Here is a 21,497-nt window from a genome sequence, read left to right as displayed (position 1 = left end):
AGCGCGATTTCAATATTTTTCCACTCGCATTATCAGGCTTGATATTTTTTACTGTTCCTAGATATTTATAATTCGTATATTCCGCCGATAGATCAAAATATCAATCAAATGAAAAAAGAATGTTTGCTTTCGTGAGCGAATCAGAATGCAATGGAAATTGAATAGAAAGTTGAGTTGGGCTATAAAAGACAAATTATTATCGGAAATAATATTATCGAGAGGGTGAACTGAAACAGACGAAAATGGAATTTGAACAACTTGTCTCTTAATTTCACTTCATTTTACTTTGTGAGAAAATTTGTATTAAATTTATCGATGTCGTTACAATATACATACGACTAATATGCAAATCATGCATATTATTATATATAATATATGTATATGTATATACAATGCTTGATGTAAACTTATTCAAATCAAGCAGGGAGACGTCATCAGGGCGAGCTCGAGTCCGAGTAACTGGTGTTGCTGCCCCGCCGTCGAGAATTGTGCCGGTGTCTGTGCGACGGACTGCGCGAGCGAGATTTGTGCCGCGAGGCCGACTTTTTGCTCTTCTTGGATCGATGCGAGCGGGAGGAACTCGAGCTGTCGTAACTAAAATGATGCATATATAAGTAAGTTTTATAATATTCTCTAAAAATAAAACAATTTCAAAAGCATTCCACATGACAATCGAGTAGTTGGGTGCAATAGCAATGCAAATATTTTGACAGAAAACTCAAAAGTGAAGAATTTGAATATAAATGCAAGTTATGAGTGAAAGTTATCTTTAAACAAGTAACTTAACATTTATGATTTACATATTATACAATATAAAAATTTGGAACTAGCATTCAACTTCTTGATTAAATAACTTGAAATACCTTCGATGAGAACTTTTCTTTTTCTTGTGCTTCTTGTGCAATTTTTGTCTGTCCGTGCGGCTTCCGCTTCGACTTCTGGAGCGCTGCCGTGATCTTTTGCCGCTCAGATCTGCGCTCTTCAGCCGGTCCATCAGAGAATTGCCGCACGTCTTCGTATCCTGCGTCGACCTGTCCCTGTTGTCGTCGAGAGACGGCGACGGTACGGAGTGCACATCGTCCGAATCGTCCTTTCGGGAATTCTGATGCGCTGTGGTGGTGGAACCAGTCTTGAGCATCGGTCCTTGAATGTTACTGAGAAAGATGGCGGCCTTCTTCTTCCTCTCGAGTTGCAACTGTCGTTCGCGGGAGAGCATCTTGTCTCGCGCTGCAGCTATTAATTTGTCCTTGATCCTGTCCTCTTGCGCCTGTTTGTGCCTGATCTCCTTCTGACAATCCTCGAGGATGTCGTCCGTCAGATCGACCAACTCCTTTTCGTCGCTCTTCGATTTCTTCTCCGATTTCGAAGAATCTCTGTCGATGGCAAGCGAAGAATTCGCATCTCCATCTTGAGGTGAGCTTGGCTTGGAATTCGCGTCCTTTTTGTCATTCTCCATCTCTTCGTCACTTTCCTCCAATGGCAACGCGTTTCTTTTCTCTATCACCGTGTTATCCCCGTCTTTCGGCTTTTTAATGGAGAACGATACGGTGGTGATCTGCTTCGCGGATCCCGTGCTCTGTTTTGTCTTCGTGTCTCCGCCATTTTTCTTTTTCGCCTGTATCATCTTCACTCGCTTCTGAACTTCCTCCATTCGTTGCTGTTTCTTCTGCAGTTCCTCTAACTTCTTTTGCTTCTCCTCCTGCGGCTCCTGCTTCTGCAGTAGCTCTTCCTCCGTCAATACCTTCGGGTTTATCGCGCCCTCGTAGATCGTCAGCTTGTGCGCGTAGTAACCGTGGTATTGATGCGAGAGCTCCAAGAAATTGAACCTGGGATCCCCCTTGTTTTTCACAATCGTCTCGAAGTCACGACCGTTCTTCGCCACGTAACTCGCCATTTTGTCAATGATGATCTGTATGTCCGCCGGTGGTACAATAAAGGATGGCCTACTGAGTGGTTTTTGCGCAGGTATCCCATAAGGTACCAATGGCGGAGGTGTTTCCTTAGGCAACGCGGCTTGCACTGCGACCGCGTCGTTCGGCACAATCGTTGGCGCGTTGAGCTGCGAGGGCGATTGCATCTGTCCATTTGGTCCGTATATTACTGGACCATGCGAATACTGCATGGGTGTAGGATAAGGAGGAAAACTCTAAAAAAAAAGTTACAAAATTACATAAATTAACACAGTATTCCTTAAATATTTGACCGACATTTTTGAAAAAATTCGAAAATTTTTTCTCCAAAATTAATTTAAAAAAATGAATTTAGAGATAAAAAAACTTCTCAATTATGTCAACATAATACCAAAAATTTTACCTGCGGAGGCATTGGAGGGTAGTATCCAGCGGATGGTATTGGCTGCACTCCTGGATCGAGCACCTGCGGTGCCTTGGACGGTGGTGGCTTTCCAGTAATTTTGTTGACGAGCATAGAATACGCGCAATCCGCCGACGGCTTGTATTGTATGCTCGGTATGCTAGGTGCCTATAAACGGAAATCACTTTGTTGTAGCATGTTCTGGGCGCACAGCATTTAGTTTGTCTTAAATTTATATCTTCCTACAGTATATTAAAGTAAAAACCAGTGAGATACTGGAAATATATATCACAATACATGTTAAATACTCTAATTGACTATTCTTCACTTTCATAATATTTTTTTTATGTTGAAAATGGAATGACGAAATGATTAAATACTATCGTACGTGTATTTTTAACATTTTTATCGTTATTAATATTCTGCACGCGTGCGAAAGAAAGATTAACGATTAAAATCAATGGTGCAATAAATGGATAAATAAAAATGTATGAGAATATGTCTAATGCATACCAGAATCAGCCCTGGAAGCAGAAATATTTGACAAGTAAATTAGTGTTGCAGATTATTATCAACATTTCATTCTATTGAGATGAATTTCAAGAGTCGTCGTTTTAAAAATAATTCAGTGTGGTCCCAACAAAGATCTTCCACATTTCGAATTATTCCAAACACAAAATTCTTCCGAGAGCTTCAGGGATTTGCTTATGCGTTTTTAAGAGCTGATAATGTATAACGTGCAAAGAACACGTGCAAACTGTATGAAACGTACCGCTTCGATTTTGGTCAATGATGATGCGAGACTCGGATGTAGGTACGGTTCATCGTCTTGGTCTGACTCTTCCTCGGGTTCTGCCATTGAAAAAAAGAGAGAGATGCAAACAATGAGTATCGTTACATATCTCAGGATCATTGAAATAGATTATACATAGCGGTTATAACCCTCAATTAGTATTAACAAAAATTTATGGCAATACTTACGGCAAGAAAAACTAAGTAGAATCAAAGTAGGTGTGGGTAATCAAATCCTGCTTTATGTCGCTTCAATTACTTCAACTCAATAACGTCAACTTCAATGTAATTACTATAGGACACTGCTTTTTATAGAAAGTAATATGCGTACCGGTCTCTTCTTTTTCAGGTTGCTTTTCGGGATTATATTTTCCACTCTTGATAGCTTCGAGGACATATTTGTAATACTGATGAAGCGGTCCGTCTATCGATAGGAATGCAAACTGCGGATTGTTTGCCTGTTTCGTCTTTATTAGGATTTCCATTTGGCTTCCATGTTGACTTATAAACAACGCCGTTTTCGTTATAATGGCATTCAACTTTTGCGTTTCCGGCTAAACATACAAAATTGCGACGTACAGTTATTTAATCGCGTTATACCGATAAATACGCAAAGTGGAATCGATGGAGAAGGTGAAATCTTACCAGAACCATTTCTTCGGGAATTTCCAGTTCAGGAGGCGGCACAAATGCCTGATCTTCCTCTTGCGAGTCCTCTGATTGTTTCGGGCTTTGCGAATCCTCGCCGCATGCCTTTTGGCCGTTTTCATCCTCATAATTAAATCCTACTTGATTGTACGAAGGTTCAGAATCCAATGCTTGGTGTAATCTTTTTATTTCCTCTTCTGCAAAGTACATGTTTACAATTAAAGCATTCTCTCTTTATAAAATATAATCGGAATACTCTCAGAAAAAAATGATACATTACCATGATACATAGATTCTTCCACGTCATTGTTATAGAGGGATCGATATCGCTCCTCGTCACAAAGTTGCTCTACTTTCAGTTCTTCCTCGGTCAGTATCGTCCGTTGATCGAAACCACCTGGTGGTGGTTCATGAATCCGTAAGTCAGCCAGCGCCCCTCGTCCATCGTATCTATACACATACAATACATCTGTTAAGGAACGAAGATGGTATCATTTTAGATTGATGTAGAGTCCGCTACGGCATCTGGAAATTTTAACAAGTAAATCCCACCAAAGCGATTTCTCTGAAATAGAACAGAGTTATAAAGAACAATGTTTCTTTATCTCCACTGTTGCTCTGTTTTTCAATATATGGTGATAATATAGATACATACATTCCTAAACATATAACTTAAAAATAGGACGATTATTCTGCATTGCTTCTAATAATAGTGGTTTCTAATAAAAATTTGTATCTATACGTATTTACTCTTGCACATCTCAAACGTATTTCTTCTGCGGTTTACATTGCATTTGAAATATTGTTGTAAAACAAAACAAGGACATTGTATTGTTGACACAAATAAATTTGGATGTGTGTACAGCATTAACAAATTTATCCTGTAAATTTGTAAATGCATAAAATCTTATGCGCTTCCTGAGACAAAGCCGGGTCTAATATGCTAATACATACCATGCTGAGCGGTCGTACAATACCTACAACCGTCAGCTGCCATTTGTCTCTCTACACCGTGTCTCACCTTGCTGCTGCATAGACGGCCAGCCATAAGCGCCGCGTCACGAGAGCACCTGATTCTGCGCCCGTGTAGAGCGCATAAATCGCGCTGCCACACTGCGCGTTCACAGCCAAGAGAACACCTGCGGAAGCCTTAAACAGTCTCCAGTTTGCTTATCCAGAGATTAACGATGAGAGGGGAGAGGACCTTCTTTCGCTTTTTTTAAATACAGCACTTGGCTTTTTTTGGATTTTTTTTTGTTTTTGAATGTTTTTTTGTTTTTTTTTTTTTTTAAATCTGAATCAATCATTTTGTCGGAGAAATGTAATATTATGTACGGTGCATAGTCTTATGCATGAGAACAAATATCCTAGATGAGAAATTTGTCTAGGTTAGAGAAACGGACCTGTCTATCTTCAACGTGCTATCGCCCATCCATGGTATCAAATGCTTTCCCTGATCAATCATTTTCGCCTTGTCATCATCGCGAAATAATTTGCAGCTATATCCGAACACCAACAGCTCCTGCGGTTCCTCGTCGCTATTTTTTTTACGCAGAATGCCCGAGTCTACCATCCACCGCTGGCTTTTTGACGACGCCATTTTCCGACTGTGAGTGTTCCGAAGCCACGATAGTAGCCTATGCCCTGCGTACACCGTGTCACATCTGATACCTGTGAAGGGACAGAAATGCGCATTGCCGAAATCCCGGAACCCGGAACGCTGCAGTCGCTGCCGATGTAACACGCGTGCGCAAAAGTAAAGCAGTGCCGACCACACTGATCTGGTCACTTTTATAAATGTACTAGAAAATGCACTAACTTGCAGCGCTAACTACAGTAAAAAGTAAATGGGCGCGTTCAGCAGAACAAATCGCTTGGTAGCAATCGAACATGATTGGCTCTTACTTTTAGAACCAACAAATCAACGTTAAGTGTTGACTAGACGACAATTCAGCAGTTGTTCTGCTGAACGCAGCCAATGTATTGGATTGTCCGGAAAGTTCGTGCGGATTTCTCAATAGATGGCGTTCAAAAGCAAATTCAAGCAGGATATTTCAATTCAATGTGTCAGATGCGTACGTATTTTGATAAGTGACATTTTGACGCATATTTAATGATAATAGTTATCACAATTAAATAAAAATATTCCTTTTGGCATCAGTTTAAAGATGGAAGGAAATAACGTGTTTTTTCGATGCATTATACTTTTCTATTTTCGTAAAGGCAAGAATGCGACACAAACTCAAAAAAAAATATGTGCCGTGTACGGAGAGAATGCTGTAAGCGAACGCATGTGCCAGAAGTGGTTTGCTAAATTTCGTTTAGAAGAAATAAATATTGAAGATGCTTTTCGTTCTGGTCGGCCAGTTACCACGGATGTCGACCAGATAAAAGCTTTAATCGATTCCGATCGGCAAATCACAGTTCGGGAGATCGCAGTAAGGTTAAAAATAGGCAAGTCAACTGTTTCCGAATATTTAAGCAAACTTCAAATGGTAAAAAAGCTCGATGTTTGGGTGTCACACGCTTTAACTGAAAAAAATCGTATTGATCGCATTTCCATCTGCGATTTGCTATACAAATTCAACGAATATGATCCATTTCTGAAACGAATCGTAACAGGCGATGAGAAGTGGATTGTTTATAACAACGTCGTGCGGAAAAGGTCGTGGAACAAGCAAAATAAACCGGCATTAACAACTTCGAAATCCGATTTACATTCAAAGAAGGTTATGCTCTGCATTTGGTGGAATTGGAAGGGAATAGTACATTATAAGTTACTACCAGACAACGAAACGATCAATTCGAACAAGTACTGTTTGCAGTTGGATCAATTAAAGATAGAAATCGGCAAAAAGTGTCCGGAATTAATCAATAGGAAGGGCGTAATTTTTCAACATGCTAATGCCAGGTCTTATACAAGTTTGCAGACTCGGCAAAAATTATTAGAGTTTGGCTGGGATGTTTTGCCTCATCCACCGTATTCCCCCGACATTGCACCCTCTGATTATCATTTATTTCGGTCGCTGCAAAACTCTCTTAATGATTTGAACTTTGCTTCTTTGGAACACCTCAAAAATTACTTGGACAGCTTCTTTGCTGAAAAAAACCAGGACTTTTACGAGAGAGGAATAATGAAATTACCCGAAAGATGGAAAAGTATTGTACAAAATAATGGTGCATACATTACAAATTAAAATTATTTTTAACTACAAAAATTTTTTATTTAAATTTTGCTCTAAAATCCACACGGACTTTCCGGATAACCCAATAAAATTATAGCAACGTTCACTTTTCGACACTGCTGATAAAACGTTATGTTGTTATATATTGCGCTACATCCACAATCATAGAATAAAAATACAGTTTATTAAGAAATTTAATTGTGTATCTTGTTATACTCGTTAGATTTATTTTTGTTCTAAAAAATAAACCCTTTCATTATAAATATATATTATTATCGTAATACCTATACATATATGCATTATTTAAAAATTAAATAATTAAACATTAATTGTCTTTTATTATCAAATACATCTGATGTTTTCTAATATTATCAGATTGAGAGAAGAGAGTTAACAGGATAAATCTATGTTATGTTTTTGTACGATGAATTGCGAGTTACTAAATAAAAAAGAAAAAAGATAAACTGGCCAACACAAGATACAAGCACAATGTATGCACTTATATATTATAAAAAATAAAAAATTAACTTTTAATTTTCTTCTTATTTTATTTGTTTAATTATTCAAGCTCTCTCAATTTTTATTCGGAGTAACTGAACATAATACAAGAACGATTTTGTCGAAAAGTGTTTGTTAATAAAGATTAAGAGATCAAATTAACACATGAATTAAAAAAGGTAAGAGAAAAAAAATATTTGATACAACATATTAATGAAATGTACGCATGTATACGTATACATGCGTGTAAATAATTATATGTATATATATTTCGTAAATTACACCGAAAAAGAACAGTTGAATTACCCGCTGCGGCGTTCGTTACGAACGCCGCAGCGGGGCGCCACGATCGATGCTGAGTTGCCGATGATCGCCTGCTTATTTATCGCATAACTTTTCCATCCGGGCAGCTTTTATTCGCGATAACGGCATATTAGGCGTCTACGGAATATTTCTCTGGCCGGCGGTCGCGTCCGCGCGCGATTGCTCGCGCGGAACCCCGCGTACCGCCCCTCAGTACGTTATGGAATGCGCGACGAGCAGCTACCGTGTTACGCGGCTCCGCACGATGCCAAACCGAAAATGTACGCGGATAGTGCGGTACCCCGTACGACGCGGCCGCGGACTTGACGACTCGCCACCCGATACCGGACACGGTGTGCAAGTTGCTCGCTGGCCGCCCACACCGTCCACAAATCGCACGCGCTCCCGTATTTTTCGTCGCCGTCGGTAGCACGTCGTATACGTGGCAACAGCGTGTGGCTGCCGTGCAAGCGCTAGGCTCTGTCACTTCCTAGTCAAGAAACGAGGAATTTTGCCGTAGTAGTGATACGCGCCGAGACGGGCTCGTCGGTATACGTGAAACGTGACCCCGTGGGATTCTACGTTAACTCGGATCGTCCAGGATCGCCTATCCCAGGGGATTGGAGCACGTCGCCCGCCGACAACGCTCTCGCGCTCGATAGGGCGCTCCTGCTCGATCGCGTGCTCGATCATCCCGTCGCTCTCGTGCATCATCCTGTTGCCTGCGCGAGCTGTGTCACACCACCTGCATCTCCCAACGGCATTCCATTAATCCTGATTCGCGGCGGCGTGGTTCCGAGCCCGGAAGGATCGAAGCCCAGGCATCATCGAGAGCGTCGCCTTCACCAGAGGATGCGTACATGAACACGGACGTGGGAATATTTATTTATTTATATACGGTCGTCCCAGAAGTGGAAAAACTCCTCTCCTTTTTTGTCCCTTCAACGTGGATAGCACGGCGGGAATTTGATGCTGTAAGTTTCCGCGTTGGCTACTTGACTTCTGGTATTACACACAGAGTCACTACCGTACTTTGCTGTGTTAGCGGTATTTTGGACGAATCATCAATAGTTATGCAAACATTTTACGCAATTTTGGAGGTTTATACACTAATACACCATAAGATTCTTGAATACAGAAATATAAAAATTTGAAAATTCCACGAGATGTAAATTCATATTATGGGTTAACATTATGACCACTTGTTCGACAAGCTTGGCATTATCGTTGCTGTTCATCATCTTATCACGGTGTAATTCAAGGCATTCCTTTCATTTCTCAATATAATGAGGATATTTTTATGCAAACTTAATAACTGTATAATGCATATGCATAAAGAACTCGACCAGTTGCATATAAATTCACCTTTGATGCGTCATTGAGTGATTTTCTTATGCATGTGCATTGTATAGTTATGCAAGTTTGCTTGAATGTATTCTTAGAGTGGACTAAGACCTGTCTGTAATTGATAATATTACGCATGTAGCAATATAGCTATAAACTATCAATGTAAGTAACAATTCAGTTTTTTATTATCGACTATTTCTCTTACTACAGGCATTCCCAATGGATATACACATCTGTTGATTGCGATGGGCTGATGCAGGCTGCTGCGACTAGTTTATTGGTCTTCGAATGCCCGTCTCTCTACAGCGTTGTCCATATGAGAGAGTTAACTTGAGAGTTAATGGTGCTCCTGCGCACTGTTATCGTTATCTTCTTATCACCATAATGGAGGGGCCCGTTAAAAAGAAGCAACGTATCGAGAATAGCGAGAACGCCAGGAATGGACTCGCCGATATTGGACAGCTGCAGAGCAATCTGCTCAAACACTGTTTGTGCTACTTATCAGAGAGTAGTTTGCGTAAACCGTTCACCAATGCTACAGTGCAGGCGGCCGACGGGAGCATTCGTTCCGCTGTACTGTCCGAGTGGAACACAGATAAGACTCTGGAGTTTTTAAGCGCGCTGCAACTGCTGTTCGACCTGGCCATCAAGCAGAACATGAAGGGCGTGATGTGCAGAAGAATAGCAGACGTTTGCAACATTTTCGCGCGGAACGAGCACGGGATAATCGACCAGGTCATCGACTTGTGCTACACGTCCGACAAGTTTGTGTCGTTCGCCGCAAGTCGCGTGCTCGCATCGTTCTTCATCGTTACGAGAGATAAGGTGGAGACCGCCTGGTTGGAGAGGCTCATACAGTCACTAGTGAACACGCATTCGCCTAGCCAGATGCTGTTCACTTTGGACGTCATAAAGAGGGTAGTCGAATACAAGGACTTCAGCATACATCCCGAGGAAGACGCGTCCACGCCGGCCGGCTGCATCACGCTCGCCATCTCCGACGACTTTGACAGCACGGCGATCAAAGCTATGTGCGTGAAGGCGCTCGAACCCAAGTGGATCGATCTCGTGCTCAAGTTTGACGCAATTCTTTGCGCTTACACGCCGCAATACGAGTTCGTCGTCATCACGTTCCTATATCTGTGGGAGACCATCATCTCGGTTAAGGCCAACCTGTCGGTCATCGACACTCAACTGTTTTACTCGCATCTGAACAATCTTGTGGCGTTTCTAAACACTAACGTACCGGGTATGATCTGGCGACACCTACTCAGTCTGTTCAACGAAGTACTGTGTTACGGCAGTACTTTGGCGCTGCAGGACATACTGCCGGACGAACCATGCTCTCTCGCGCACCTGATCGTGCGTGCTGTCAAGGATTTCCGGCTGTTGGACGGGATACCGTACCGTCACGGCTCAGGCAGGTTCGGCGGCGGCACCGGCGACGGCGATCGTCCGCTGTTGCAAAAGATGGTATTGCTGGTGCTGAAAAGCGTCGCTGTGACGGTGCGTGAGACGCGCAGCGACTCCAGCGACTCGTCTCTAGGTTCGAAGTCCGAGGCCGAGGCCGAGGATCTCGACGAAGACATGGCGGTGATCGAGAGAAGCATTCGCGAGGTGCTGCGCCAGTTGGACCAATGCGTAAAGACGCTGATGCCCTTCCATCCGGAGATGCCGCTGTCGCAGTGGGTCGTGCAGATGTTCCACGACCAGGACGACTTCCTGATCGAAGGTATGGTCTGCTGCCTGGACGTCGCGGTGGGCCTCTTCTACCGCGGACCGCCGCAGAACGATTTAGGCCACATGCTCAGTCCCACGCTGACCTTTGTGCAATTCATACACGCCGTGTCGCACGATCCGGAAGTGCTGCTGGATCTGCTGGTCAGCAACGAGACCTGCTGCTTGCTGTATCTTTTGCGATTCCTCAAGTACATTAGGCGCAACTGGATCGAATTCGTCACATGCTGCGGTCGCGACTTGGACAACACTATGACGGTGCTGATAAGACTGCGGCTGGCCATCGACCGGTTGGTGTCCAAGGCACTGTTCCCGTACAACATTAGTCCGGTTCTTCGCCTGCTCGAAAAGTGCGAGTCCTTCTATGAAGGCAATATGGGCACGAATGACATGTCGGTTGTATAAGACGAGAGAGATCTGCCGCCGGATCGATCAAACAGTTCTGTTTTTCGAGGAGTGTTTAAATCGTTCGTACGAATAGCTAAGTACTCTCCGAGAACATTAGATTTTTGCCATGTGTAAAATATCACGTTTAGCTGTACAGATCGTCGTATAAATGAAAAGCAACCGCCCGTCCCGTCATCGAAGGCTCGTCTCGGAAATTTGTACAATTTATTTTGTCAAATAGGATATCTCTCTGTAAATGTAGCTTTATTATATTTCAATTTAAAATACCCGCGAGGTATGTACATACTTAATAAACGTAAAAATTTCGTAATATAAGTTGCTTGCTAGGTAAAATTTCACTTTCTCTTGATAATTTTGGAAGAAGATAATTCACGTTACTGATTCAGATGTGACGGTAGAAAAAATTACTCAATGTTATTCAATTCGCAATTGCAGTGACAAATTCAATCCATTTGCGCCTAAATAAAAATGGGAAAAATCTTTTCTTTTATGGACTAGTAATGCGTAAACGAACAGGGAAAATGTGGAGGAATATATATATATATATAGAAAAAATTGTATTGCTGTCAGATTCAGATCTCGTGCAGCTTGTACAAATAAAAAATGTAGTTCTTAATTTTTTATCTGGCCAGGAGAGCATATTATACAGCTAGCAAATTTTAATTTGATATTTATAAATATTGACAATATTAAGAATACTCTATTTTCTTTCTCTGTTATGAGCAAAAATTTTTTACTACTGATATTAATGACGTTTCTCGATTGAGGAAAAAAAAAGGAATAGTTATTTGTTTCAGACCTACAAATGAATCGTTATTGTAAATAATGACATTAACAATGATCAACGGCATATTTAGATAAGAATTCCTGCTGTAAGTACACATGTAATACACTAAAAATTCTCATATTTTTACTTTTATAATTGTGGTGTCGTTTAATTCAATCTCCCCCTGATTGTGTTTTTATTCTCTCGGGAATTGCGACATCGTGTTCGACACAATAGCGTAAGTTCTGTACTTTTGTGCAAAGATCACTCGAAAAGTGATCGATGAAATTAGAAATTTCTTTTCCAATCAAATATTTATTATCATCTCTCTCACAACGCAAGCCAAATACAATGGTCATTATCGAGACTTACGATTATAATATAGCCCGGCAGATTGTCAGTGATGCCCCGCGCGATTGATCACGTAAACAGCGCTCGAGATCACGGAGTGATGTAATGCTCTGATCAATACATCTCGAACGCTGTTCACGCTCGTCTCATCAGGACAAACCGACCGGATTATTTTTTTTTTCTTCGTTACTTTAGAAAAAACCGATAGAATTATAAGTTTAGCCTTTTTCGGCGTATTTTCTTTTATAAAATTACGCTACTCTCTATTTAGAATTTGCAAATATAGCTCTTATTTAAACATTCGACCGAGAAATTTTGCGTCGAGTAGGACATCTTTTTAAAAACACAAAATTTTGTACTAAATATTTATATTCGTGTATTAAATCATTATTTATATATTTCTGTACTTCGTCAATAAATCACTATTTCACAGCATCATTCTTCCATGTAAAACAAAAACTTAGCGCTACCATACTGTTAAGCATCTTTTTGTTTTCTTTCCGTTAAATTAAACGTTTACTTGTGTTTTCCTCTTCTTGGTTCAAAATGTTGCTTTGCTCCAAGTCGGTAAAACTATTTTATCGCATATTATACACCAACGCGCACGAAATCACGCGAAAAAACTGTACATATCTCTCTTTCTCTCTCTCTCTCTATAGTTTTACTTAACGGAACTGAACGTGTTCACTGCTTTATTGTGATCGCAGCAAAAGTTAGTTTAACAAGCTTCACTAAATCAACAATAGAATCTAAGTTACGTAGCCCATTGTTAGCATCGTATTCAACAGTGGATTATTTATCGCATTTTATCTTTCTCCCTTTCTCTCTCTGGTTTTTTTTCTTGTTTTATTCGTTGCTATACATGCCCCCGCACTATCAATATAATAAACCGCAACATACAATGAAGCAACATACTCTCTCTGTACATGTTATCTAAATGAAAAATATTCCAAGTTTGATTGCGCAACAGCGATAGTAGTTTAAGCAATTTTTGTAACACATACGAGAGACATAAAAAAATTGAAACGTCACGAACATCTTTAGAGACAGCTCTTTCTTTATCGTGAAAAATATATTTCTCAATTGTCGTGTGTGCACTTTTTCATAATTTCGTGGTTTTAAAATCGAACTATTAGTTTGTCGTGCCCGTGCACAAACAATAGTCTGCATCCAGAAGCGAAGTCTTGTCTCGATAAAACTACAAATTATTTTAATTCGTTTTATCTAAGAATATAGATATGTTATCCGGATTCAAATGATGCAATCGTAAAAATTTAGCGTGAAAAAAAAAAGAGGGAAGAACAATTTGCATAGATTCGTCGAACATTTGCACAGAGATATTGCGTTACATAAGTCGTAAGAGGAATATAAAGGATACAGTAATTTTCGCACATGTCGCACATCTTATCTCATTACTAAGCATATATATATATGTATATATATATATATATATGTATATATATATATATACTTATTGTTTTGACTATACTTAACGGTGTACAGGAAGCTTTACTCAACGCTTTATTGCACGTTTACATCGAGTTTGCCTCCTACCTCTCCTTCATTGCTTCTTCTAATAGGAAATCAATGTACAAGCGATTGAACTCACTACATGAAAGGATTCTGGGACGTGTGATGTTTAACAGGGATTTAATTAAAATAAAATCTCCACGCTCTCTTCGCTCGCAGGAAACGATCTAAAACATACTTGCGGATGTAATAGGTGTGTATTGTGGAACAGATTATTATTAAACAGCACGCACGCGCACGTATATATCGGGTGTAACGGCGAAATACAGTCAGGCCATTAACACACGGTCTCTCTATTAACCAGAAGCCTTTATACGCTCTATAGCAAAAGTAGCGACTTTCTCTCTCTCTTTCTCTCTCACTCACGCTCTTTACTCGCTTCACATGCTTAGCCTGATAATTTAAATCCGATTCGCTGACCGAAAAATCAGCTAAATCAATAATGCGCCTCCTCACGCTGCTATTAAGTAGTCGGATGATATGAGCTAATTAGCGCCGCGTCCACCGGCTCCATGCAGGACGGACAGGTCAGTGAGCGTAGCAACCAGTCGTCGATGCAGATTGCGTGATAGGTGTGCATACACGGTAAATAGCGCACCTCCTCGCCCACCAACAGCTCCATCATGCATATTACGCATTCGCCTTTCTTCATACCATCGTATTGTCGCATCGGCAAATGTTGTATCAGTCCAATACGCTTAGCGATTCTCACTTGTTGCTCCTCTTCGCTCAAACCAGCCGATCCGCTACTCTGCACTAGGTTCACTCCAATCCCGTGGCCTCCAATTCCACGACCGAAATTCAAGGTGGTGGACTGCAGGTGACGTTCTCTTATGGGGATTGATGGATAATAAGCTGCTTGCTGTGAACATCAAAATACTTGTTAATATTCGGCTTTTATTTTTAATCCAACATTTTTACTTGTGGATCCTTGAAATTTGTGATATAGAAATATGTTTGTTTCAGAATTTTATATCACATTTGATAAGATAAAATTCCAATAAAAATTAATGAATAAATTTTTCCATTTTTTCCCGCATTTTATAATTAAAATTGTAAATAAGAAAAAACCAGTTGTAAAGAAAATATCACATTACATCAAACTGTGTTATCATAATTAATCACATAAATTCTAAAGTACAAGGTCTAATCATTTAAGTTCCTTTACTTGATTTTAAATACAATTTCTATATTTAAAATCAAGCAATCATGTATAAAAGGTGAAGCATGTCAAATCATGTGTGGACTACAACATTATGATGAGACAAAGAGAAGAGAAAAATTGCAAATGGATAACACAAAGACACGGTTGAAAATCATGAATCTGGGGAATGCAACACTACTTCTCGGACGATAAGAGCGACGCAAATGACGTTATAGGTGAATTACGTTGTAAGAAATCGGCGGTCCGAGGCCTTCCTGCGAGGATCCGCTGGTGGACACGTTGTTCTCGGGATTGTTGCTTAGCAGAGTCGTATTGTCCTGTTGATTGCCGGCGGCGCGCTTCAGGCAGTTGCCCATGTTTACTCGCGACGAGTTGTCAGCTTTGTTCGTCGTCCTCGCGTCGCATTCGCGCGATCCCCGATCACGACTTGTCCCCCTCCGCCCGCGATTACAGAAGCCCGGACAGGAACGGCAACAGCGGAGCAACGACGACGTATGACGCTCGTATGACCGCGCTCATTGCCATTTTACTTGAGACGCTGCTTATCGTGGCACGTCGTCACGCGATAACATTCGTCGCAAATCCAACACGATCAGCAACACTCGCGATTCTGCCCGTCGCGTAACAGCCGTTCGACACCGCCGTCACATACCCCTCGCTGACTACCATCAGCCGAGTCACTACGGTCACTACCAGCTGAGCGCCGCCATGATGCGCGAGTACGTCAGATGGAAGCGACGCGCATAATGGCGACGCGGAAAATCATCGATCTCTGATATATTCTGATAATTTCATTCACGTCAGCTCGATTCATACGTGCAGATTAAATAAGTTCCTAATTTTCTCTACTATCGAACGGAAGGGAATAATATGGAAAATAGTCAAACAGCCGTGCTCCATTTTTGCATTTTGATGAATTTCTCGGATACGCATCGGCGCATGATTTCTCCTGGTATCTTTGTATTGTGTTATTAAAACGCGAAAGCGCGTCTCGCTTCGTGAAAAGACACTTTTGGAGTCGACCGATGTTTTTCGAACGGTTAATAAAACACAATATGACTACGCCATATTACGATTGGCCGAACAATCAGGGATTTACTGACAGTCCTGAAAAAAATACAAATGTTACCATGCACTTTATATCACTAGAATTTTCAAACGTAACAATTGGCAATGTCAGTGATGCCAATCGTTGCGATCACCACGTAATCGAACATCACGGAACGTGGTGTCGTGTCACGTTAGTATTCCAACCTCAAAAGAGGAGATTCCCGCATTTAAAGATTCGCTTGGGAGTGAGTGACGTGACTGAAAGACTTCCTCGCGCGCCAGAGGATGGATAGGATGAACAATAATCACGCGTTGCGTCTGTTTGCGTGCTTCCTGCTAGCCGTTTACACGTCGAGCTACGTAGTCGAGTCGGGCGTGTTGCAGATACGCGGCATACCGGTGTCGAAGAACTCGCTGTATCCGCCGGACCGCGATTTCGAATGCTTCGACGGCAGTCGGTTGATACCGTTCACGAAGGTGAACGATGACTACTGCGACTGTTGGGACGGCAGCGATGAGCCCGGCACGGCGGCGTGTGTGAACGGTAAATTCTACTGCGAGAACGCCGGTCACAAGCCAGCTTACATACCGTCGTCATGGGTAAACGATGGTGTGTGCGACTGCTGCGACACGAGCGACGAGTACGCGTCCAAGGTGGACTGTGTGAACAATTGCAGCGAGTTGGGCAGGGAGGCACGCTTGGAGCAGCAGAAGGCGGAGCAACTGGTGCGCGAAGGTAACAAGCTGCGCCTTGAACTGGTGACAAAGGGCAAATCCATCAAGGCAGAGCATCAGACGCGTTTGACGAAGTTGAGGACCGATTACGAAGAGGCGCAATTAACGAAGAAAGAGAAGGAGTTACTGAAGACGCGGGTGGAGGAACGGGAGAGTTTGGCGTTGGAAAAGTACAAGCCCATTGAACCGGAGCAACCGCCGGCGCAAGAGGCTGGCGAGGAGGAGGAAGAATTGACCGAGGCTGAGGATTACTTCAAGATACTGGATTCAGACGCCAGTGGCACGATAACAATAGAGGAGTTACAGACCAGGGCCACGTTTGATAAAAACAGGGATGGAGCTGTGTCGGAGGAAGAAGCATCTTACTTCCTCGGCGAGAAGAAGGAAGTCACTCTGCAAGAATTTACGAATACTGCATGGGCAAATATAAAGCCCTTCTTGATGCTGGAACAAGGTAAGCAAGTGACATTGAAGTTTGTTTATTTCTTTCTGTCATGATAGTTTACGATTTGTGTTGTGAAACCTCGTCATGTAATTACAGGTATGTTCAAAGCGGCAACGGATAAAGAAGACGTCGACGAAGAGCATCACGAAGATGAATACCTTCCTTCGGATTCCGAGAAGGAAGAAACTGACGGCGAAGCTAACGATGGGGAGGAAGAAGGTGTCGCGGAAGAGGAACCACAAGAGCCGGAAGTTCAATACGACGAGGAGACGCAAGCGCTTATCGACGAGGCTAACAATGCTCGCGAGCGCTTTCAGGAGGCCGAAAAGGCCGTTAGAGATTTGCATTCGGAAATCGGTCAGCTCGAGGAGAAGGTGGAACGCGATTACGGGCTGGAGGAGGAGTTTGCGTCATTGGACGGCGAATGCTACGAATACGCGGACTTGGAGTACATATACAAGCTGTGTCCGTACGACAAGGCGAGCCAAAGGTCCAAGTCCGGTGGCAGCGACGTCACTCTGGGTCGCTGGAGCGGCTGGGTGGAACCCAAGGAACACTCGGCCGGCGCCAAATACAGTAAGATGAACTACGACCAAGGTCAGAGCTGCTGGAACGGCCCGATGCGTTCGACGCTCGTCACTCTGTCGTGCGGATTGGAGAACAAGCTCATATCGGTGACGGAGCCGAATCGCTGCGAGTACGCCATGGAGTTTTCTACGCCGGCACTCTGCAACCCCAATATAATAGCGACGACCGACACACACGACGAATTGTAAATTTACCCTTTGTTAGTAAAATGAAGAGCAAATGATGGTCAGTCGCGCCATGCAATGTGAATGTCAAGCACTTGCGCTCTTTCGTGGGCAACGAGATGAGAATCGAGTTGTAAGGATTTATAACGACGTTTGATCAATCTTCTACGAACATTTCTGATGCACTTCGCGATCAGTAACGTTAGCTCTAACGCAGTAACACAATATTCTTTGTTTTAATGGATATTTGTTCTGGGAGCGAGTAATTTTCTCTTTTTTTTTTTTTCTTTTGTTTGTAATGCGGTCGTTATTGTACATATCTGAATGAGTTTTATATAAGTTTCACGGCGCTAGGTGGTACGTAGCATTTTAATATCGATATATTTTATAATATTTCAAGCATAAAATAAGAATGTTGTTATATGGATAAACCATTGCCAAGATAGAGCCTAGATTTATATGTCAAGTGATCGAAAAACTTTTTTTTTTTATACATTATGCCATATACCGATGGACTACTATAAATTTTCCTGGTCTGTTCAACGAATGTTAATGAAAAAGAAACAAAGAAATGATGAAAGAAATTATTTTTTTTTAAATCAATTTATACGACACACGGCAGACCATTCAAACGGCATACTTAAATAATTTGAAACGAAGAAATGTATAACAGTTAAAGATATTTAAGTGTCCTCGCTTGAATGTGCGCCGCTGTGTGCGTACAAACATAGTCACGATCGCGCTCGATTATTTGTCCTTGCAGTCCGAGAAGTTGACTTAGTGTTAAAGTAAGCTCGTTTAGTGATAACCGAAGAATAACCATCCTCGAACCCTATCGTTCCGTGGAATCGAGAAATTAAGAGCACTGTTGAGCGCAAAGTCATTGCCAATCGTGTTAAAACTCGCTGTTACATTCCTCTTTTTGTACACGAGGCATTTCTATAGTGTAACGTATGTACGAATAAAAATCGAGATATATTACCGATTGATATCGCAAGTCTGAAACATACTTTATATCGATAGTGTGTAACTGGATAAGAGACGATAAGAAAAGAGAAAAAAAAACAGAGTTCCCGGGATTCGATTAGTCACAAATACGTACAGATGTGTCTCTTAATGTTCAGCATTGTATACATTTAAGTCGAATATTTTGTAATTTTTTAAGGATGCGCCACGGGACGGCGCGGTATCACGAGGTGTGAAAGTAATAAAGAGAGAAAGAGAATTTCTGTTGTTGAACCGTAATTTGCGATGGCAGCTTTATTTACATCAATGGAAAGAAATCTATTCTGTGGAATTGTGTACGTGTGTATGTATGTATGTGTGTGTATATATATATGTGTGCGTGTATAGAAGTTCTCTCGTTATTATGTATATTATTACATAATATTACAGTGACATGGTGGTTAAAATCCAGTTTTCTCTATTTCACTCTCTAAGAGACGATCTTTTAACATTTTTTTTTTTTTCGTAATCTGGAACGCACATTTATCATCTAAATAATCTAAAGGGGATGATATAACATTCCTCTGTCTTCTTTAATCGATGATACTTCAATTCAGTTCCTCGATTAATTCAGTAAGGCACTTGAAAGGCTACAAAAATCCTTTTTTTTTTTTCCCCTCATGAAATTCGACGAGTGCAAGATATGCTGTGTACATAGTTCCCTATGCTTTTTCAAAAACGAAGTTTCACGATAAGCACATGTTTCAATTCAATTATCCGCAATACCGCATTTTCCGTATATCATTTTTCTCTCAACAATCTCTTACAGGGATTTCAATTAAGTTCAAGCTAGGTATATATTAATATCACTTTTTCGACGAAGAACTGTGTGGGCCCATTTTCGCATAATTCGGTTACATATACTACGTGTAGGCAATCTGTAGGCAAGTTTTGTTGGTGGGGAGTAATACACCTTTGTATAGAATAAAACAGAGTTTGCGAGCATCGAAAATACAGTTGCTCGCATAACGCTTCTTAGATTTTTAGCCGTATAGCTTTTATACCCCTCTTTCTGTCTCTTCTACATTTATCAACGTTAATACTATAGTGATACATATATTTATATATATATATATATTTTTCTTCAGGATTTAAAGTGATAACTCATAGATATTTTTTTTCGTATTTACACGATACGGGATAATACACGATATTTATAAATGCGTCACGTCGAGGATCACATCTCTGCTAAATTACTGTACAACTATCTGCAGGCTAAAGCTCTCTGTACGAGAATGTACACGCATTCGCGAATGCGTTCCACTGTGATGAGCATCGTGATCAGGTGTAATCTCAACAAAGTGTCACGTTTCAATCGTGTAGGAAAACACGAACGGGCGAGAGTTGAAAAATGTCGCCGCGAATGATTTCTCTCCTCGATGACGAGTGATTGTTTCTTCAATAAATGTATCGGCGACAAAATAGAGTCGGGTGCTAGCAACATGAAACTGAATGTTGATTTTTGCAAATACCAAGACGTTGTATACGATTACATATCGATAATAACATGCACATAAATGATAAGAAATAATCCAAGTACCAAATGTTTCTCTTATGATACTTCAAAAATTTATCCAATACGAGAGAAATATTTAAAATAACGTTTCGATTCATTACTTTTCGCATGATTGCTCATCAAATCTATTTTTCTATTTCGAATTCTCTGATAAATCGAAATCTTCTACAAGAAATAATTATCTGCAACCTAATCTTTATTTTCGTTCGCTTTTACTATGTTCCGTGATCCAAGTGGTTGCACGCAAAAACGTTATAGGAGACGTGTACTCTACAACAATATGTATACATTTACCAAGCGCTAAACGAGATCGTTTATCTCTTCTCATGTTTCCCGTGTCTTCGTCTTTTTTTTTTTTCCTTTACGCTTCGACCGCCATTGAAACGTCCCTCTAATCGGACAAAGAATTGCAAAAAGAACGATTCCACATTGCTCTTTCGAAGCGCGTTCATTTCCCGAGTTTCTCGAACATGATCAGCTTCTCTTTAAAGCTCTTGGTGTCGGTGGACACCTCCGATATGTTTCCGTTGAGCATGTTCTGCAGGTCCTCGTCGTTCTTGTTGTTCACCAGCAGATTGTCGAACAGCATCTTCGTGTCCTCCTGTTTAGCCACCGGCGACGTCGGTTGCGACGTGCTCTGCTGCTTTTTCTTCGGATAAATGGAACCGCGCTGATTGTTGCCGTTATCGGCCATCCTGGTCATAATAGTGATGGCCAGCAACTGCTGGATACCCAAGTTCTCTTTGGACACCGGCTCGGAGGACTGACGCCAATAATACTTGTTGTCGGCGGAGATGAGCGACTTGGAGTTCTCGGTGTCGTCGCCCGTTGACGTCTGGTCGGAATCGGTCACCGCCACATTTCTGCTCGACCAGGAGTCCTGAAAGAAATTGTCAGAATTCATTTAAAAAATCCACTAGCGGTTAATTAATTCACACGTTCTTTCAATAT

General features: G+C 41.4%; 5 protein-coding genes across 13 annotated transcripts in view; 2 read left to right on the top strand and 3 right to left on the bottom strand.

Moving 5' to 3' along the window:
- Window positions 1–265: 265 nt before the first annotated feature.
- On the bottom strand, window positions 266–5,486 carry su(w[a]) (suppressor of white-apricot). Of its 2 annotated transcripts, none has more exons than XM_012362588.2 (8): window positions 5,157–5,486; window positions 4,034–4,203; window positions 3,751–3,950; window positions 3,437–3,659; window positions 3,086–3,165; window positions 2,314–2,481; window positions 864–2,146; window positions 266–594 (listed from the first exon to the last, which is right to left on the bottom strand). In XM_012362588.2, the coding sequence occupies exons 1-8, from the start codon at window positions 5,351–5,353 to the stop codon at window positions 435–437; spliced, it is 2,481 nt and encodes an 826-aa protein (XP_012218011.1). In that variant the 5' UTR covers window positions 5,354–5,486; the 3' UTR covers window positions 266–434. The 2 variants fall into 2 exon arrangements, with proteins under 2 accessions (XP_012218011.1, XP_067212675.1); XM_067356574.1 differs by having other exon boundaries at window positions 4,775–5,287.
- Window positions 5,487–7,851: 2,365 nt separating this feature from the next.
- lin (protein lines homolog) lies at window positions 7,852–12,153 on the top strand. Its single transcript, XM_012362540.2, has 2 exons — window positions 7,852–8,713; window positions 9,297–12,153. The coding sequence occupies exon 2, from the start codon at window positions 9,375–9,377 to the stop codon at window positions 11,226–11,228; it is 1,854 nt and encodes a 617-aa protein (XP_012217963.1). The 5' UTR covers window positions 7,852–8,713; window positions 9,297–9,374; the 3' UTR covers window positions 11,229–12,153.
- A 139-nt stretch (window positions 12,154–12,292) lies between these two features.
- Rnf11 (Ring finger protein 11) lies at window positions 12,293–15,921 on the bottom strand. Its single transcript, XM_012362542.2, has 2 exons — window positions 15,268–15,921; window positions 12,293–14,740 (listed from the first exon to the last, which is right to left on the bottom strand). Exons 1-2 carry the CDS (start codon window positions 15,397–15,399, stop codon window positions 14,342–14,344), a joined length of 531 nt encoding a protein of 176 aa, XP_012217965.1. The 5' UTR covers window positions 15,400–15,921; the 3' UTR covers window positions 12,293–14,341.
- Window positions 15,922–16,221: 300 nt separating this feature from the next.
- GCS2beta (glucosidase 2 subunit beta) lies at window positions 16,222–19,270 on the top strand. The gene is made up of 2 exons (XM_012362541.2): window positions 16,222–17,282; window positions 17,370–19,270. Exons 1-2 carry the CDS (start codon window positions 16,379–16,381, stop codon window positions 18,047–18,049), a joined length of 1,584 nt encoding a protein of 527 aa, XP_012217964.1. The 5' UTR covers window positions 16,222–16,378; the 3' UTR covers window positions 18,050–19,270.
- Window positions 19,251–21,497, bottom strand: part of LOC105669532 (dentin sialophosphoprotein-like) — a 58,092-nt gene continuing 55,845 nt past the window's right edge. For all 8 annotated transcript variants that reach the window (XM_012362534.2, XM_067356524.1, XM_067356529.1 and 5 more), the window contains one exon: window positions 19,251–21,426. In XM_012362534.2, the coding sequence (XP_012217957.1) occupies window positions 20,995–21,426 (432 nt within the window). In that variant the 3' untranslated portion in view covers window positions 19,251–20,994. The remainder of the gene's footprint in view (window positions 21,427–21,497) is intronic.

This window comes from Linepithema humile, chromosome 1, assembly GCF_040581485.1.
Source record: "Linepithema humile isolate Giens D197 chromosome 1, Lhum_UNIL_v1.0, whole genome shotgun sequence".
In the NCBI taxonomy this organism is placed as follows: domain Eukaryota; kingdom Metazoa; phylum Arthropoda; class Insecta; order Hymenoptera; family Formicidae; genus Linepithema; species Linepithema humile.
The sequence above is the reverse complement of the archived record's forward strand: the minus strand, read 5'-3'. Positions and strand labels throughout refer to the sequence as shown.

What these genes read in the sequence shown, in the direction of transcription:
- Rnf11 (XM_012362542.2), bottom strand. Translation starts at nt 15,399, where the DNA reads ATGGGCAACTGCCTGAAGCGCGCCGCCGGCAATCAACAGGACAATACG. An exon ending in GACCGCCGATTTCTTACAAC is followed by an intron (nt 14,741 to 15,267) that starts GTAATTCACCTA and finishes TGATGTTCACAG; the next exon opens with CAAGCAGCTTATTATCCATC.
- lin (XM_012362540.2), top strand. Translation starts at nt 9,375, where the DNA reads ATGCCCGTCTCTCTACAGCGTTGTCCATATGAGAGAGTTAACTTGAGA.
- GCS2beta (XM_012362541.2), top strand. Translation starts at nt 16,379, where the DNA reads ATGGATAGGATGAACAATAATCACGCGTTGCGTCTGTTTGCGTGCTTC. An exon ending in CTTCTTGATGCTGGAACAAG is followed by an intron (nt 17,283 to 17,369) that starts GTAAGCAAGTGA and finishes ATGTAATTACAG; the next exon opens with GTATGTTCAAAGCGGCAACG.